General features: G+C 41.5%; 1 protein-coding gene across 1 annotated transcript; it reads left to right on the top strand.

The window, feature by feature from the left end:
• The first annotated feature begins 18,152 nt into the window (after positions 1–18,152).
• On the top strand, positions 18,153–19,946 carry dcst1 (DC-STAMP domain containing 1). Its single transcript, XM_072439249.1, has one exon. The coding sequence runs from the start codon at positions 18,153–18,155 to the stop codon at positions 19,944–19,946; it is 1,794 nt and encodes a 597-aa protein (XP_072295350.1).
• Positions 19,947–20,424: the final 478 nt, after the last annotated feature.

Below are 20,424 nucleotides of genomic sequence, written 5' to 3'. Positions count from 1 at the left end.
GTAGCCCAGGCACTAACACTGTAGCCCAGGCACTAACACTGTAGCCCAGGCTCTAACACTGTAGCCCAGGCTCTAACACTGTAGCCCAGGCACTAACACTGTAGCCCAGGCACTAACACTGTAGCCCAGGCTCTAACACTGTAGCCCAGGCTCTAACACTGTAGCCCAGGCACTAACACTGTAGCCCAGGCTCTAACACTGTAGCCCAGGCACTAACACTGTAGCCCAGGCACTAACACTGTAGCCCAGGCTCTAACACTGTAGCCCAGGCTCTAACACTGTAGCCCAGGCTCTAACACTGTAGCCCAGGCACTAACACTGTAGCCCAGGCCCTAACACTGTAGCCCAGGCTCTAACACTGTAGCCCAGGCACTAACACCGTAGCCCAGGCACTAACACCGTAGCCCAGGCTCTAACACCGTAGCCCAGGCACTAACACTGTAGCCCAGGCCCTAACACTGTAGCCCAGGCACTAACACTGTAGCCCAGGCACTAACACCGTAGCCCAGGCTCTAACACCGTAGCCCAGGCACTAACACTGTAGCCCAGGCCCTAACACTGTAGCCCAGGCTCTAACACTGTAGCCCAGGCCCTAACACTGTAGCCCAGGCCCTAACACTGTAGCCCAGGCACTAACACTGTAGCCCAGGCACTAACACTGTAGCCCAAGCCCTAACACTGTAGCCCAGGCACTAACACTGTAGCCCAGGCTCTAACACTGTAGCCCAGGCCCTAACATCGTAGCCCAGTCACTAACACCGTAGCCCAGGCACTAACACTGTAGCCCAGGCTCTAACACCGTAGCCCAGGCACTAACACCGTAGCCCAGGCACTAACACCGTAGCCCAGGCACTAACACTGTAGCCCAGGCACTAACATCGTAGCCCAGTCACTAACACCGTAGCCCAGGCCCTAACACTGTAGCCCAGGCACTAACACCGTAGCCCAGGCACTAACACTGTAGCCCAGGCACTAACATCGTAGCCCAGTCACTAACACCGTAGCCCAGGCACTAACACTGTAGCCCAGGCACTAACACTGTAGCCCAGGCACTAACACTTTAGCCCAGGCACTAACACTGTAGCCCAGGCCCTAACACTGTAAACACAATAGTGTGTAATAAACCAGATATTTATTTAACAAAATTACATTTTTACTTGACATTGACTTCCGAACTGTAGAACTGATCGAAGACAATTCAAATGTAGCAGGCAATCTTAATTTTACAAACAGTTACAACTTGCTTTTTACAGTTTGATTTTTTCCGTTTTTCAATTTGATCCAAAAAACTAAAATCAGAGCGTGGTTTCTTTATTTGAAGACAGTGCGAGCTTGACCGAAATGTAATAAAGTATGAACATGACAGAGTGAAGCTGCTGTGAGCTCTGTGCCCACACTAATGTGACTATGAATACAAACAAAGCACTCAGTAATAAACTATTCATGTAGTCAATCAAATAAGATCAGCTTAAACTATAAAAATAGTGAACTCATACTGAGTTTGTGCAGCAACAGCAACATGCCTGTGATATGAACATTTCATATCAGAAATCATATCACACGTCCATGTTCCTGTTCCTGCTGCTGATGCATGAATGCACTCTTTCACCTGCTGTGGATTTGTTCATATATAACTAACACATCTCCACTTGTGAGAGTCGATATTTGGCCCGCAGTCCCTGGGTGTGAGTGTGGTTGATGTGACTGTGCTGGAGATAGAACATAAATTTAAATGAGATGAAATACTTTTTCCTGGTCCATGGTTGTGTCCTAACTGTCCCTAACATTATTCAGAGCTCTCAGGCTTCACCGTGATCTCATTTTTAACCCAACACCAATCAAAACCTCAGTAACGATTTAGTGCAGTGGTGCCGCAAATCCTGTAGAGGGCACCAGACACCACCAAATCTCCTGTGTTTATTAATAACCGGTATTTTCGAAGTTGATATTGTATTATTTGTACATATGTAACCTGTTTTTAGACATATTTATATTTATATTAATATTGTTTTGTTCTTTAGTTCTGTTTCTGTTTATGAGTTTGCATTATTCTTTAATGACAAAGTTCAGGGCATTAAAAATGCTATAATCCCACAATGCAAAAAATTACCCTAAAACCACCAAGACACTTAGAGCTAACTCACTTTGCACCAATAACTGACAAAACTGTCCATGAGATCATCACCAGTCTGAGTTCATCTACATGCTGCCTTGATGTGTTACCCACCAAATTTCTAAAGTCTGTGCTGAACAGTTTGTTAGCACCATTCACTCACATAGTTAACATGTCGCTTCAATCTGGAACATTCCCAATGTCTTTGAAAACTGCGGTCATAAAGCCTCTCCTAAAGAAGAGCAGTCTTGATGCCACAGTACTGAGTCATTACCGGCCCATCTCTAATCTGCCATTTTTGGGCAAAGTCCTTGAAAAGGTTGTTTACCAACAGCTCACAGATTTCCTCTTAATAAACAACTCATTTGATGTTTTTCAGTCAGGTTTTAGACCTCATCACAGCACTGAGACTGCTCTTGTCAAGGTGACAAATGACATCCGCCTGAACACTGACACGGGCAAAGCCTCAGTCTTAATTCTGTTAGATCTGAGTGCTGCTTTTGACACTGTCGATCATGGGATCCTCTTACAGAGACTAGAGGACTGGGTGGGCGTCACTGGCACTGCCCTAAACTGGCTAAGGTCCTATCTGGAAGACAGGAAGTACTTTGTTGAAATTGGTAGCTGTGTCTCAGACCACATGACCCTGACCTGTGGAGTGCCCCAAGGGTCAGTCCTGGGTCCCCTTCTGTTCAACCTCTACATGTTGCCGTTGGGTCAGTTGATACGCAGTGAAAATGTGTCCTATCACAATTATGCAGACGACACTCAGATCTATGTTTCACTATCGGCAGGTGACTATGGACCAGTAGATTCACTCTGTCACTGCATCCAACAGATCAGTGTGTGGATGCAAAACAACTTTCTCCAGCTGAACTCAGACAAGACTGAAATAATCGTTTTTGGCCCACAGAAACAAAGAGAAAGTGTTAGCGGTCACCTCCAGAGTCTCGCTCTAAAACCTACAAACCAAATTAGAAATCTGGGGGTAATAATGGACTCAGACTTGAACTTTAATAGCCACGTCAAATCAATAACATCAGCAGCTTTTTACCATCTAAAAAACATTGCCAAAATCAAAAATATAGTGTCAAAACCAGATTTAGAGAGACTTATCCATGCGTTTGTCTCCAGTAGATTAGACTACTGTAACGGCCTGCTCACTGGTCTCTCCAAACGAGTTGTAAAACAGCTGCAGTACATCCAGAACGCTGCTGCTCGGGTCCTGACCAGAACCAGGAAGTATGATCACATTAGTCCTGTTCTCAGGTCTCTGCACTGCCCCCTGTGGCTCAGAGAATAGACTTTAAAGCAGCTCTGCTTGTGTACAAGTCTCTCCATGGCCTAGCACCAAAGTACATCTTGGACATTTTAGTGCCATATGAACCATCTCGGACTCTGAGGACCTCAGGGACCGGCCTCCTGCTGGTGCCCAGAGTCAGGACAAAACATGGGGAATCTGCATTTCGGTTTTATGCAGCTAAAATCTGGAACAGTCTTCCTGAAGATGTGAGACAGGCTTCTACTCTGACAATGTTCAAATCTAAGCTAAAAACAGTTTTGTTTAGCTGTGCATATGACTGAAGGGATTTTTTCTTTGCACTCTTCTCTTTTGTTTGTGATTTTATTAGTTTAGACAATCAATTGGATTGATAATTTTTAATTTAGTTAATTTTATTGTATTTCTGTAATTTCTTTGTGATTTGAATGCATTTTTCCTGCTGTGAAGCACTTTGAATTGCCTTGTGTATGAAATGTGCTCTACAAATAAACTTGCCTTGCCTTGCCTTATTTATTATGAGTCAAGACGATCTTGCTGCATATGGGTCACAATGAACTATTCTGTGTATTTGAACTATTCTGTGTATTTTCTGATTATCTGTGGACTAGTCTAAACAATCTTAAAGCGGACGTCATAGCGAAGGTCAGGCCATTTTTATCAGACCCAAGCAACAGCGATATAAGACACAGCTAAATCTTGTGAAGAGTCGAATCTCAGCTGCAAGACGAACAACATGCCGCTGTTTTTCCTGTTTTTCCCTGTTTTCATCAAATAAAGAACTTGAGAACGATCTTCGCCTCTCGCAGTCTGTATAGACTAAACTTCGACAGAATTGGTGGAGGATGCGAGTCTCTCATCGTGCTTGGAAAGAAAACATCCGAATTTTGCTCCAAACAATTCTCTTCTGGATGTCGGCTGACAACGCAGAGCGTCCAGTAACGGTTCAGCTGGGAATGATGGGAGAACAAGGACACCGAGCCGAGAGAGAGACAAGAGGAGACGAGAGAGAGACAAGAGGAGTCAATTGCCAGTTTATTTTTGACTTACAATTGTGACTGGGAACATTCAACAAAAGTAAGAAAGAAACCTCTTGTATTTATTACGAAAATCTGCACATTGAAAATGCTAAATTTGCTAAAACTTGACCTAAATTTTCCACATTGCAGACAAGTATGAATTAAGTGAATGTTAGCTCATTAGTTTAGACAATCAGTTGGACTGATTTAAAAGGGAGTTGGACTCCGGAAAAAATAAATTAAAATAAAATAAAACGTGTGAACTAAGAAAGCTACTACTTGGCTTAAAGTACTCTACTGACAAGATTAACTACCCTCTGTGGCTAGGTGAAATAAAAGTGTGTGAAAATAACAAGTTAATAATATCACATTGCACATTGACACGTGAAAAAAATCAATTGAAATAAATTTAGACTTCAAATCAATCTATTCAAAGACATTTGCAATATTTGACATAAAAATCAACGCAATCAAAGTTTACAAAACAGGTAGCACATATAAAATTGCATTGGTTTCAGGACAAAAACATACATTCCTGCTACTGTGTAAACAGATTCACTAAGATCTATTGACTAGATTTATTTGTTTGTGACTGTTTGTGGCCCAGAACCGGGCCCAGAACATAAACAGCTCTGTGTCATGATGCCGATAAAGTTGGATATCACATAATCCTGGGTTGAAGAAATTGGATTACGACATCACATTTCTATTCCCAGCCTGAACAAACAAAGCGTTGAAGGATTTATTACTGCATAATGTCATGGGTTTTCTCGAGCGTATTCAACTCTGATGTCACCCAATGTGGTCTAGGTTTGTTTTTCACTTTGAAACACTGGGAAATGTTCACAAGAAATGTTTCATCCCATTTGTCATAACAAGTTTGTGAGGCTCTAATGTGGCTCTAGCTCGTCTGTGCATCAGGAGCTGGAGAAGCACAAAGGAAACAAGTTTTTTATATTAAACATAAGTGGTATTTTGTTTATCTTTGTTTTCTGTGCTTGTTTGGCACCCCCCGGTAGAGCATTGAGGCCAGCTGATCTTAACTACAACTACTACTACTACTACTACTACTACTACTACTTCTGTCCTGCTCCAGATCGCGAATCACTGCATCACATGTTGACCGGGAGGCCCACTATTATCACTTATAATATCACCAAAATATTGTATCACAGTCTGTATCACCTAAAGCGCTACAGACTGTCTTTGACCCCAGCGTCCCACCTGATTTCAGAACTATCTCTCTGGGCCTCAAAACCCCTGCCATGGACACAATCAATGGATAACTTTGGAACATACTCCTCGCTGCAGGAAACAAGGTCATTATGGAAAAAATGTATGACTTAAACAGGGTTGCAGCTATCGATTCTTTTAGTAATCGAGTAATCTATCAATACTTTTCTTCAATTAATCAAGTAATCGGTTAATTTTTTTGTACATTTGTAAATTATTTAAAAACATATCATAATTTTGTCAAACGTTATAGTTTATAGTACTAAACAAATAACACATGAGTTTCTACTTAAAATCACACATTATTCTTAATTTCACATAGGTCTGTCCCCAAAACAGCAACATATTATGTGCACATCTCAATGGAGGAGCACAAAAGCTCATGTTTGGAAAGAAAAATGTATCACTGTACTTTATAGCATAGTGTCAAAATTATTCACAGAGAAATAGCCTAATATTCTTAAATAATGAACTTAAATAACGTAAGTTTTCTAGCACTAAACTGTCTAATCCTATTTAATTGTATAGTCTCTAGGGGTTTTGAACATGTGCAATATGTTATAGTATTTATAAATGTGCCGTGTAAAAAACAGTTGACCTTTAATAGCTTTGTCTTTCTTCTTAACAAAAACTGGCACAAAGCTCAGCATCGTCTCTGTTCACACATCATTTTACTCCATGACTTTTATTCATTGTAAATAATGTATTCAAACACATGACAAGTTTCCAAACCCAATTCCTCACAATAACATACCTGGTTTCAAATGCGTGTATTGTCTGTATTGTATGCCCTTTTGGGTTGTAATCAGAAGGTGGCGTCAGCCCTAAAACAACATAACGACAACTTAAATTCGAGAAATGAAACAAATTGTGAGCCAAAGGGATTCATCATCATCACTTAACGTAAAGGAAACTAAAATGGGGGCATAACTGAATCCAAAAGTAAGATAAAACATAAATAAAATATATAAAAGAACATGCCATTCCTCATTCAATGTAATGAACCTGTGTGTCCTTTTATTTAAATGTAAAGTTGTTGGTTTATTTTCCTTAAAGTTCATTTCTAAAGATCATAATACAATCTCCATATACATCTGGCTATTTCTTTAAAAAAAAAAAAAAAAGTTTTGTCTTCTATCTTAAATGATTATTAACGCTGTCCAACATATTGAGCCGTTGTCAGATGTATTCTATTCACTTTGTACTTGCACATATCCAGTCTCTTTATTGCCATATAAACAGTAAACAGTGCCTCTGATTACTCCTAATGGCCTTATGCTGCAGTCTCTGATGTCTCCATATCTGTTGGAGCAGGGATTTGAACCCTCGCCCGCCCTCTCAGTGATGGATGAGAGCGAGGCCATATGTTGAATTAAAAGAGCTGGATTACTATGCAGGTCCATGGAGATGGGTTTAGGGTTTCCTGTGTGCATGGAAACACTGAGAGGAGATGTCCCACTGACAGTCTGGAGAGCAGTGAATAATGGACCATGTAATTGCCTGTTTAAAGCCTCTGAGTGCTGGGGGCTTCGTTTCTATTGGTATGTCTAACTGAATATTCAAAACAATGTATGAATAATCACATTGCAAATTGATGTTGCATTAGAGAAAAAAATATGCAAAATCCACTGCTTAGAGCTTTTGATCATATTATGTTTTCCCTTTTGTAATTAACCTCTTGAGGTTGCATTTAGAGGGATTCACTATATCCACAGTTTTCCTTATGTATGTGTGATATTTCTTACTCAAACTCTTAAGAATTCATCAGCCGGGATCGCGCTGTTCAATCGCATTGTAGTTTGGTTCGTTTTCTCTGGCTGGATTTAACAAGAGTTTGATTTCTCGACTTGTTCCTGTTTCAACCAATCAAATTCAAATTTCGTCATGACGTTACCGCTTTTCCCAAGCCGGTCAAGATTGATATTGTGTAGAATTCAGAGGTTAGTTTGGCTAAGTGACACAACGGTTTACGGTCCGCACTATGGTCCAGGGGCTCCAAAGTGCAAAGTCTGAGGTGGAACAAATGTATATGATGACATCCAATTTTCAAGACTAAAAAGTGTAATACTGGATACAAATGTATGTCCAAAAAGCAGGTAAACTTTATAGAACAGACACAGTTTACACATTACATTTTTAATTCTTTTTTAAACACAAAATTACCAGAGAATGTACATCTAAATAATAACACGAGTAAACATCAACAAAACATAAATACCAACAAAATCACAGCACAATTTTAATTTCCAAATTAAGCCTGAATGTCATTTTTCCATTTATCTGATGTCTAGCCATGTCAGCCCAGTCCTTGATCGTTTGTGCGTTTTATGTCATCTATTTCTTTGTGACGCCCTTTTTTCCTGACGCCAATAGTACATTCCAAAAATATCCTTTGATATGTGTCCATGGCAGGAGTTTTGATGCCCAAATACATACATATGGGTTATGTATGTAAGGGACTCTCCTTCTCGGCCAGGAAAAACTACAAAAACCTCCATGGGAAAAAGTAGAAACCTGGAGGAGTTCCGCGGTGAAGGAGAGATCTGACTCTCACGGACGGACAGGCTGGACTGGGTGCGTTGGTTGAGCTGGAGCAGGTGGCCTTGATGTAGATGGTGGAGTTAGGTCTTCCAGGCTGAATTCTCGCAGGCTTCATTTGTCCACCAAAAGTGCAAGAGGGGAGACACTGCAGAAGGGATGAATGCGACAGCGGTAACACTTTTTACATCAAGTAAGATAAGATACGATATTCCTTTATTTTCCCACATGGGGAAATTTCATTGTTACAACACAGGTAGATCCAGAAGAAAAGAACAGATCACTTATAGGAAGTTTGAAAAACACTCTCAATAGAAGATCTCTTATAAACAAAAACACACGTTGTTATTTTCTTTTGTAAGTGCAATTCAAAATTATTTTTTTTATTGTATATTTACTTAATTCTAGGAGCATCCAGATATAAATGTAATTACAAACTCTAGGATGGCTCCAAACACAGATTAGACGTTCCCCCTCTGCTGGGAGGGGAGGAGAATGAGCTGACAGAGGCTGGATTTCATCAAAAGTGGACTAGAATTGGACAACGAAGAACACGAGGAGGTTATAAAGCTCTTAAAGTTCATCTCTTTTGAAGAAGACTCGGACATTGGGTGAGGAAGAAGTGGATCGGAGAGGCATCCTGGTTTTCTTTGAATGTAGATGAATCAGTGATTTCTTTCAAGTTTTTCAGTTTTGCGGTGGGTGATATTGACAAAATGCATCCCAGTATTTTTCTTTTTGTTTGTATCGTGATGATAATTTTCTGTCTGCAAATATGTCTGTCCATGTCTTTGAACGCTAAATGGTGCCATAAAAAGATGTGATTGTTCATATGATACGTTTATGGAGCTGAAACCAAACAAATAAAGAGAGTGTTCAGCATTTGTGGATGTGAAGTTTGAGAGATTTACTGTTATGGTATGAAACACATATGAGAAGAAATATCTCTGGTTAGAAAAGCCCAGCCTCCATCTGAGATTACATCAACGCAACCTGCATTTTTTTCAACACAATCTTCACATCTTCACCTTATTTTCTTTTTTTTTTACTCACCTCAATGATTCTCACATTTATTAAATGTGCCATAACATGCTTTTTTCTCGTTTCGCAGTCTATCCTAAGTGTATATTTGATAATAATAAGTGTTGTGCAACACCCTTAACATAATAGTTAAGAAATATCACCCAGACCTTGGACCCCCTCACCAACCCGGAAATGCAAACGGCTTGGTTTGATATTCGCCCCCACCCTTGTGAAGAGCGATCTGGCTACCCCGCCCAACCCGTGACGTAGTCTCAGAGCGCCTGCTTGCCCTTATGACGCGGTCTTGCAGCCACCGCCCGTCAGTTTGGAGATTGGAGGAAAGGAGATAGTCTGTACTATAGCTAAACACTGCGGGAATCAATCAAAAAACACTCTGGTACATATATGAAGCACAAATAGCAATGTAAGAAGGTTAAAAGCTCTGAAAAGTTGATTTTGCATGTTATGGGACCTTTAAGTGCTGAATTTGCATTTCTCGTTGAGGACGGAAGCTGTTGTTTTGCCACAATGTTTCCAGACGGCCAAAGTGCTTAACGATTTAGATGTGGTGAAAGAAGTTTCCCAACAGCATACAGCATGTGCCTTTTGACGATTTTGTTTCTTACCATAATTTGTTTTCCAATTAGTTTTTTTCAACTTTGGTTTTAAGAACAAAAAACTGGAAACGGAAAACAAGCCGTTTTTTTTTTTTTTTTCTGCAAAATAAAAGGAAAAGCCATTTAGATTTGATTAAGAAGTGCCCTACGTGTCCCCCTCCCCTTCGAAACGTTCACCAAATGCCCCATAAGCTGTTAACATGCTTAAATTTTCAAGATTTGTTGTTTTCCAAAATGTTTTTATAGGAGGTTTTAGTCATTACAAATGTGTTATTTAAAATAATTTAAGAGAAATAAAATAACAATGTGTCACGTCCTGGTCCTGGACACGTCAAATCTGATGCTGTACAAACAATTAGAAAGCCAATTTGACTCCTATGTGCTTATTAATGCCTGAAGAGTGAGTCCAGCTCCAGTCTCCTCGTGTCCGTCTGTCCGTCTGTGAGAGTGGGATCTCTCCTTCACTGGAACTCCTCCAGGTTTCTACGCTTTTTTCCCAAAGAGGTTTTTTTGTAGTTTTTCCTGGCCGAGAAGGAGAGTCTAAGGACAGAGGACCCTGGGACATTGTCCCTCGCCACCACAGACATTGTCTGACTCCATCGCCACCACAGACATTGTTGATTCATTTCTCCCTGTGGCCCTCAGAGGCAACTGTTGTTGTGATTTTGGGCCTTACAAAAATAAATTGATTTGATTTGATTTGATTTGATTCATCCCCCCCTTTTAGGCCGTACAACATCCGACAGCCAATCATCAGATACCTGGACACATACCCACCACGCCCCTTCACTGAAGCAAGTTTTGATTTTTTTTTTTTATTTACAGCTACACACATACTCATACAGCTAACGTCGCCCCCCCAAAAAATAGTGAGCCCACATAGTCAAATCTGGTTGCACGTACAGGTCTAGCTTTATGAAGGCCATTTCTTTTTTTAAAAAGGATTGTTGGCCCGTAGGCGATATTGGACAAGTCAGGTGAATGTGAAAGGGGGATGAGAGAAGGGAGGACATGCAGTAAATGATCAAAGTCAGGTATCGAACTCACAACACTGGGAGGGTTGCACATGGAGCTGCACCTTACCCACTCGACCACCGGGGGCAGCAGAACATTATTGGGTTGTCAGACAAATGTGCTGTCATTGGTTGGATTTTCAAATTGACTCATTGTAAATATATTTATTTTCTGTTAAATTATATATAAGAAAATAAAAAAAACAACTAACTAAAAAAAACTATTTCAGCCATTTTGGCTAACCTATAACTGTCCCTCCATTTCCTCGGCACCACCATCACCCAGGACCTCTAGGATATACTTCCTGCATCAGATGAGGAAAGCCAAACTGCCAGCGGAGATGATGGTGCAGTTCTACACCATCATTAAGTCCATCCTCACCTCCTCCATCACGATGTGGTACGCTGGAGCCACAGCCAGGGACAAACGGAGACTACAGCGCATTGTGCCTCTGCTGAGAAGGTGATCGGCTACAGACTTCCATCTCTGCAGGACCTGTACGTCTCCAGAGCTCTGGGACGAGCAGGTCGGATCACAACCGACCCTTCTCACCCTGGACATGGACTATTTGAACCACTCCTCTCAGGCAGGAGGCCACTCCCCTCAGGCAGGAGGCCACTCCTCTCAGGCAGGAGGCCACTCCCCTCAGGCAGGAGGCCACTCCCCTAAGGCAGGAGGCTACGGTCCATTCGGACCAGAACCTCCCGCCACAAGAATAGTTTCTTTCCGTCTGCCGTTGGACTCATGAACACTTCTTAAACACTGTCACTTTAACCATCATTTAATCACTCTCTGCACTACATAGGTATACTCAACTGTAAATAAGCCTATTTTTATGTTTTTTCTTATAGCTTATAGTTATTTCGTCATAAGGCGCTGGTACAGCTGGCAGCCCGGTGTAAACGCTCTCTCTTCTTTCTCACACTTATTGTGCTTTATCTCCTATATTTTGTAAATATAGTTAGTATATTTTTTCTATTTTACTGTACGATAGGGACACGCGCTGGAATCGTTTTTTAATTCAACTGTTTTTGACTTTTTTCGGCTGGATTTGAACGTTTTTCGTTGCGTTCGTTGTGTTGTTGTGACGTGAGCTAGCTCCGAGCGAGCCCACCAGCCCCTCCCCCGCGCCCTCCGGCCGCGCTAAAGTACGGCGTGTCGTCGGTACACGTTTATATACACGTTTATATGAAAGAGGAACTTAACGAACGATCGGGACACGCACTGGAATCGCTTTAAATTAACTTGTTTTGACTTTATTCGGCTGGATTGAGTGTTTTCGTCGTGTCGTTGCGATGTGTTTTGGCTCCGGCCCCGCCCCCCGGCTCCGGCCCCGCCCCCCGGCCGGCGCCGTACCGCGTTTCCACAAAGGAGGAACTCATGAAACTGCGGAGAACAGTCGTCTTACCCGGAGATCGTCACGTTATCCCGTCGCAATACTGACCTAACCTAATACTGATGTGCAATTCTGTCGTATGTGCAATTGCTGTTGGAATTCATGTGCAATTCATGTGCAATTACTGTGAAATTCATGTGCAATCTATGTGCTGTCGTGACACATATTCATGTGCAATTACTGTCGGGATCACATGCAATGGTATTTATTTATTTATTTGTCTATGGGAGTTTTTATTTATTTATAGGAGATCTTCTACTGAAAGTGTTTTTCAGACTTCCTATAAGTGATCTGTTCTTCTGTATCTACCTCTGTATCTACCTGCGTTGCACCAATGAAATTTCCCCATGTGGGACAATAAAGGAATATCTTATCTTATCTTATCTTATTTTTATCCCAAAGTAGACTTAAATTGTTTCTCTTTTGACTTATTCATTGTTTTAAGTTGCACCGAATCACCAACACAAGTTCCTATGTTTGTTGATTCTGATTCTGATTCAAAACCACAGAACTGTTGAAAATATCTGTTGCAACCGCCATAGCAACAGCTGCTAGAGTACACTTTGGCAGAAGTATGGATTGTATGAGCTCATAAGAAATGTACGCTGCAGGTGCAACAAACTTAGTATGTATTGTATAAGATCTTATACAGCAGGATTAATCAATGTGGACAATAATGCACCATCTGAAATGCTGTTGATAATTATGAACTGAACTCAATTATGAACAGTGTTGGTAAGTGAGATTATCATTATTTTTTTTTACAATGTATTTAGTCACAGAATACTGAATCCCTGCATTAAATACTGTCGCCTCGCTGTTGTGATTCGTGCGTTACAAAAATACATTTACTTGAATTGATTTAAATACAAACTATGCTGTACATTCAGTACAGTCTGTAGCCTGTAACGTTTATGAACAGATATTACAAGGCAAATGTATTTGTAGAGCATAATTTATACACAAGGCAATTGAAAGTGCTTCACACAACAGGAAAAATATGCATTAAAATCACAAGGACATGACAGAAATCTCAAAACCTTAATTTCTATTCATTCAATTTAACCATTTTTTTTTGGCATGAATCATATATTTTGTCCACATGCGAATGGCATGCATTTCTCTGTTCTATTAATGTTGTTTGTGCAGAGTTCTTGTTTTAAATAAATCAAAAGTGTATTTATATGGGTCACAAGAAGACCCTAGAGATGAAAAATGAGGTCACCAAGAATGGCCTGCAATAAAACCAGCCATGTTTACATTGTTCTCTTTTTCAAGCGTGCAAATATCTAACATTTTACCAATCCTTATTTGTTCTGCTCACATTATTGCATATTGTAGGAAGCCAGAACGATGAAGTATTCTGCTTTAATATTAGGATTTATTACTTTTTTTAATATAATGTGAAATGCCAAAACTACACGGACACAATTTTCCGTGTTATCAGGTAATTAGTGTAATTTCTATAGGTTTTGGCTCTTATTGACTGTATGTTTGGTAAGGAACAGTTGTGGAATTACCTCTATCTATGTCATATACAACAGGAAGTAAGATTACACAATTGAAAATGGTGACAAATAGGCCAAATGTTAAATGAAATCTGAAATATAATCATGCTCACTTCGCTTTTGTGTGGTGAGCAATCTACAGTTTAACCGTTTGTGTGTGTTCAGAAACAATCTACAACCAGTTAACTTACTATTTTCTTCGTCTTTGGTTGTTGTTGTTGTTGTTGTTGTTGTTGTTGTTTTATGGCGGTTGGCATCCGAGTGTTGTTGTTGTTGTTGTTGTTGTTGTTGTTTTATGGCGGTTGGCATCCAATTGTTGCATTACCGCCAGACTTTATTCCTCAGACGTTTCGTAGTCCTCAGACTCTGTCGTAGTCCGTAAAAGTACTCCTCCCATTGCTTTGGTGTTACAAAGCCCATGAGGTCATGATATGTCTTTGTGACTAGAATAGTTGTTGTTGTTGTTGTTGTTGTTGTTGTTGTTGTTGTTTTATGGCGGTTGACATCCGAGTGTTGCATTACCGCCAGACTTTATTCCTTAGACTTTGTCGTAGTCCTAAAAGTTCTTCTTCCAGTGCCTTGACTTCCAGTGCTTTGTCCTCAGACTCTGTCGTAGTCCGTAAAAGTACTCCTTCCATTGCTTTGGTGTTACAAAGCCCATGAGGTCATGATATGTCTTTGTGACCGGCTTTATTCCAGGGAGACTCTTCTTCATCTTCCTCTCCCTCTTTGACGTTCGGTGCTTCCACCGTACAGCTTTATTCTTTAGGCTTCATTCTATAGGCTTTAATATTTCCACTGACGTCGCTGCTTGGTAGCCGTGCGTCTACGAGACTGGACGAGGACAGGAGACCACCCCCACCCCCATCTCGTCACTCTGATCACTCTGACTCCCCACAAGCAGACCCCCATCACTCCGACTCCCATTTAGCGCCTTTAGCCTGTTTTCTATATCTGCCCAATCAAGCTCCTTTGTTCCAAGGAATCTCCCTGCAGCTTTAGCAGTTGTTGTTTCAGAGACCGACCGGCTTTATTCCAGGGAGACTCTTCTTCATCTTCCTCTCCCTCTTTGACGTTCGGTGCTTTGGAAGTACAAAGCCCATGAGATCATGGGACGTCTTTGTTGTTTTACAAAGCCCATGAGGTCATGGTGTTTTATGGCGACTGGTATCCAAGCGTTACATTACCGCCAGACTTTATTCTTTAGACTTTATTCTTTTCTTTAGACTTCGTTCTTCAGATTCCTCCAGACTTGATTCCAGAACTGACTCTTCTTCATCTTCCTCTCCTTCTTTGATGTTAAAGGAATAAACCGAATGTGAACAGGACTAATGTGCAGTCAATCAGAAAGTGCAGTACTTAACAGTACTGAGGAGTAACTTGTCCCAGGCAGTATATTTCCCAGAATACCAGGCTTCGGTTATCCAAATGAGGAATATTGTATAAGTGCAGAGCCAACTTTGGCCTTAGGTTGTTTTTTAGCTGCTGCACTTAATTCTACAAAGGGTCTGACATTGACCTTCTCTCTGTGGGACCAGGCTTTGTCCAGTATTCTGATTTCTTCTCATTATTTGTGGAGAAACTCAATATCCACAATCCAATCCAGATCGAATGCTTGACTGGTAAGCTTCATAATATTCAAAGTTAAATTTGGGTTAAAGTATAATAAAAAGCATGTGGAGCCTTTGTGGGTGAGGTTTTGATATGGGTGCCTGGAATGAAGGCTAGGGTCAAAAGGTTTTTCTCATTTCAAAGTTCTTAAGTGCTAGTTCAACAAGATTCTAAACCCAATTCTTTCAAGTATCAAGACCTTTCATCATGTTCTGAAGAAAATTAATCCAATGGAGTTTGGAATGTGGAGACTGACAGCGAAAACTGACAGACACCAAAAAAAAAAAAAAACAGATTAGTGGGATGTGCACATGGAGAGTTGGCAGGTTTCTGAGGGATCACACTCCAGCTGAGACTGTGGACTGTCCGTTGTCTAGTTTATTAAATTGTACTAGATCAATATTGCGATATGAAATAATGATCTACAGGTGTCGCAGATTACGACTATACAACAGACAAAAAATACTGTCTTTTTTAAAGGTAACAGATGTCAAAGAGTCATTCTCAATCTGCGAATAAAGACGGGGAACTTAGATATTTATTCTACTCTGAGTAAGCCCTACCCTCCGGGCGGGACCTCCTGTTAAAGGGAGTTTTGGTTTCACTTGAAAATACCCTCTTTACCCTGTGTTTACTAACATCTGTTTACCTTGATGGGCTATACATCCTATTGTAAACTGACTTTCGCTCTCTCCTCACTGAGTACCTGATTAGCATCAGAATGCCCTGGGCGTCTACTGCTCTAGGGTTTCAAGACACTATTATATACACCCAGAAATTTGAATCTTAAACCTCCATGTCTGTTTAAGGACATTATTCTCTTTTTTTTTTAACAAAGATTGCCTCTTTAACTCCTCTTTCAAACCGTCCCTTCTCCTGCTTAGAATCTTCACCTCACTGTCTTTGATAGAGTGGTTTGTGAATTTAAGATGGAGATGCACGGCGCTCTGTGGTCCTGAATTTGCATGTCTTCTTTGCTGGTAAAGCCTCTTGTGCAGTGGCTGTTTAGTCTCTCCTACGCTCTTTACAACTTTCTTCACTGCTTTGGATAGAATACACTAGATTGCTTTGTTTTTGTGTCGGCATCTTGTCCTTAGGGTGAACCAGTTTTTGTTTTGAAGTGTTGCCTGGTTTAAAATAAACAAGGATTTCGTGTAAAGCCCAAGCCAGGTATCCATAGGCTGAGAGAGCTTTCCGGTGTTTTTCTTCCTTCCTCTTGCTCTCTGAGCTGGTGGGCACCTCTTGGGCTCTGTGTTGTAATGTTCTGATCACACCCAGTTTGTGCTGTAGTGGGTGGTTAGAGCCAAAGAGCAGATACTGATCCATGTATGTAGGTTTCCTCTATATTTCTATTTGGACCTTCCCTGTCCTCTCCTCTGATAGTTGAACAATCCAAGGCCAAACGGTTCTCCTTAGCATCTTTTTCTACAATGGAACACTCCTGGAATGAGGGATACATTCACTTGGGTCCATTTCATTGACTCACTGCTTTTTCTCATGTTAAAAAATACAAGTTCCAAGTTATTTTGTCTAATTTCTGTGGATAACATTTGTAACACATCCTATCTGTAATGATACATCTACCATCATCAGGCTGCTGCAAACGTGACATCATATGGCTCCTAAATAAGATTGAATATTTAGACTGCAAAAACGGTTTGTGTCATTTTAATAAATAAATGCTGATGGAGGATATCTACCCTGGCTCGAGTCCTGAAATGCAGAAGTGGAAATAAAATATTGCAAATAACCAAACTAAAACCAAGTACTTCTGAGTGGTTAATATGAAGTGCATAACATTCATCTAAACTTAGGGCAGTCTGTGTATACTGTGTAGAAAATGTTTTGTTTTTGTTGTATTTTATGGGAAAGATGTGAGTACTGTAGTATTTTACACAGGTAAACCAGCACAATAAGATTTGTATTATTTAGACAAAATTAGAAAAAGTTTTCTGCTCTACATTTCAACGTCATTCTCAACTTTTCAACCTAAACTAGTACGTGATTGGTTTAAAGCTACCATTTTTATTTATACCACATATTATCCCAGAAAATTAAGTAAAAATTCATGAAGTTGTACCCTTTCATTTTTTTACTTTGTTAAAATGATGGCCTTGTTACCACCCCACACAAAACAACCATGAATTACATTACACAGAGGGAAACTGGATCCTTTTATATCTTTTATAAATAGATGTAACATTAAATGAGGATGAAATAGAAATTAATATGCTGTTGGGGTACTATGTTGTTGTTGGTGGTGCTGTTGTTGTTATTATTGTTGTTGTGTTGCTTTTAATAGCAGTTAGCAGCCAACTGAAAAGGTGCATTTACCACCACCCACTGTAGGTGTACCCCTTCAAAGTATGTGTTTTGCACTATACAGTTAAAAAGAAAAAAAGGGGGGGAGAAAGAGAACGATAGAGAATGAGAGTGAGAAAGAGAGCAAAAGAAAGAGAAAGAAAGAGCGAGCGAGAAAAAAGAGAAATAAGGAGAGAAAGCGAGAGAAGGAGCTTGAAAAAAGAAGAGAGAGAGAGAAAAAAAGAGAAAGAGGGAGAAAGAAAGCGTGAAAACACATGCTTTGAAGACGTACAACTATCTCCATGGTTACAGAGTGTCAGTCATTGTGACGTAATAAAGGCTTAATTTGAAACCAGAGGAGCACCTTTGCCAACCGCCATAAAACAACAACAACAACAACAACAACAACCTTTGCAGATGGCTGCCAGCCGCCATAAGACACAAAAAGAAGTAATTGTAATTCCACTTCATGCTGTCCTCAGAGATTTTGGCGCTGGATCATGCTCAGGTCCCGCTTTTCATCTGTCGGTCATCAGTGCGCCAAAGCAGCGCATACGCTGAGGTTCGTGCACCGAGCGCTGCTGGGAGCCTTCTGTGGAGCTGTCCTGTTTCTAGGCGTCTCCCACAACCTTCCCCTGAACATGGAGCTGAAGTTCAGGGCAGGAGCAGTCTTCACCGGTGTGTGCACTGTGGGCGGGGCTTGCTCGGCCTTGGTCAGGTGTTCGCTGCTGCTCACGTTTCCCTTCCTGCTCGGTTCCAGGGGCAGAGCGTACATCTTCCTGCTCCTCCTGACTCAGCTCTACTCAGGTCCATGGCAGAACCTCCAGAACAACATCCAGGCATGTGCGATGAGTCTCTCCTGTAATATGGACCTTCAGGTGAACAACAGTCGTCTTCTGTGGAAACAGGCTATGATACCGTTCCTCCACATCGCTGAGGAGCTCACAGGCACAGACTTGGGGTCGGAGTCTAAGAAAGTAGGCGAGAATTACAAGTCATTCAAACAGGAAGTGTACCATCATTACGGAGGCAATTCCAAAGATACTGATAGCCAGATGCAGCAGAAAATGTCTGAAAAGACCATGTTGCAGTGTGATGATGTTGTCAGAAGGGCGAAGGCTCGCTGCGTTGAATGGTTCAATAAAAAGTGGTTGAAGTGCATGGCCACAATCGCACTCCCGATTGTGAACAATCTCCTGTGTTTAGTAATGAAATCCAGTTTCCTCTGCGACATCCTCCATGTGATGACACCATGGTGCACAGACCGGATGCCGCTGGGCGGAAACACAGGCAAGCTGTGGGACAAGCTGGACAAGTCCATGGTCCAGTTCGAGGACGAGTTCCGCGCCAATGTGGCCATGGAAGAGGAGGAGAACCAGGATTTTTTTGATGGAATTGAATTTGACAAGCTCTTTGTTGATTCAGTCAAAGACTCGCTTAACAAGCTTAGATCCGGATCCGAATTCCTGATGAATGTTCTAGAGACAGCCAAGTCCCTCACCTTTATCACCGTCTTCTTCCAAGCAGTGAGATACCTTTGGCGCTACAGGACAAACCTTCACTTCGATAATGTTTACATCACATCATATTTCAGATGCATTGAGTCGCGAAGGAAGACTCGGGGAAAGCGCTGTATTCTTCCTCTGGGTAAATCCGACAAGAGCAGATTCATCAAGCCCTGGAGTTTGAGGATCCACCCCCAGGAGATGTCACGTCTGTTCTCTGGTGTGGTTCAGTCGGTCTCGTTCGGATTCCTGACTTTGGCTCTGGGCAGTCTGGACCTGGTTCTGTTCCACATCCTGGAGATTGTGAGCCGCAACACTGTAACACAGTTTAATGTGACAGCTTTTCACCATGTGCAACTGAAAGTGGAAGGGGTTGGCACCATGGCCCGTCTCCTCAGGAAAACAATTCGCGCCTTCAACCACTCTTCCCACATTGACGTCGACAGCAGCAACATTGCATGCGCAGTCGTGCCCGCTTCGCTTTCGGTCAACGTCTACTACTACTGTGCCGCCTGTGTCCTGATGCTGATGCTGTGGAGCCTCCTCGCTATCTACACTAGCCGTCTGAGAAGATTCATCTGTGCCTTTAACTTTCCAAAGAGGGAGAAGAGCAGAGTTCTGTTCCTTTACAACCTGATCCTCCAGAGATACAAGAAGCATTGGCGCACAGACGTGCTTCAGAAGCGCTTCGAATCAAGCACGAAGTGGAACAATGTCTGTGCGCTGTGTCCCTGCTATCGGCCTAAAGAGAGAAACCAGAAGCAAAAGTTTCCCTACCAAGCGGGATAGTCCTGCCCCTGAACCAGGACCAGCATTTGTCAGGTTTTAACAAAGTGTAATTACAGTGAGCAAAACAACTTTTTTGAACACCCTGTGATTTTGAAAGTTCTCCCACTTAGAATGGAGGGGTCTGAAATTTGAAAAAGAATAAAAATCCAGAAATGAATGATTTGTATGTTATTGCTTGACCAGGTTTGCACACACTGCAGCAGGGATTTTGGCCAACTCCTCCCGACAGATCTTCTCTTGATCTGTCAGGATACAGGGCTGTCGCTGAGCAACACATTGTTTCAGATCCCTCCAAAAAATGTTCTACTGGATTAAGGTCTGGAGAGTGGCTGGGCCACTTTGTCGGGGGACCAATGTCTCACATCATCCCACTGTAACAGCATTTTAGGTTGCACAAAACATCCAACGCTGTTTCAATAAATTAAATTAAAGGAATAATAGAGGATTTTTGGCACGCAACCTGAGTCTCATTTCCTCG

The sequence above is a fragment of the Eucyclogobius newberryi genome, unplaced genomic scaffold (genome assembly GCF_026437365.1).
Source record: "Eucyclogobius newberryi isolate DKJ021-1_F unplaced genomic scaffold, fEucNew1.0.hap1 SCAF_9, whole genome shotgun sequence".
NCBI classification, from domain to species: domain Eukaryota; kingdom Metazoa; phylum Chordata; class Actinopteri; order Gobiiformes; family Gobiidae; genus Eucyclogobius; species Eucyclogobius newberryi.
Note: the sequence above shows the minus strand (reverse complement) of the source record. Positions and strands in the feature narration are given on the sequence as shown.

Coding starts and splice junctions, on each gene's coding strand:
- dcst1 (XM_072439249.1), top strand. CDS start 18,153: ATGCTCAGGTCCCGCTTTTCATCTGTCGGTCATCAGTGCGCCAAAGCA.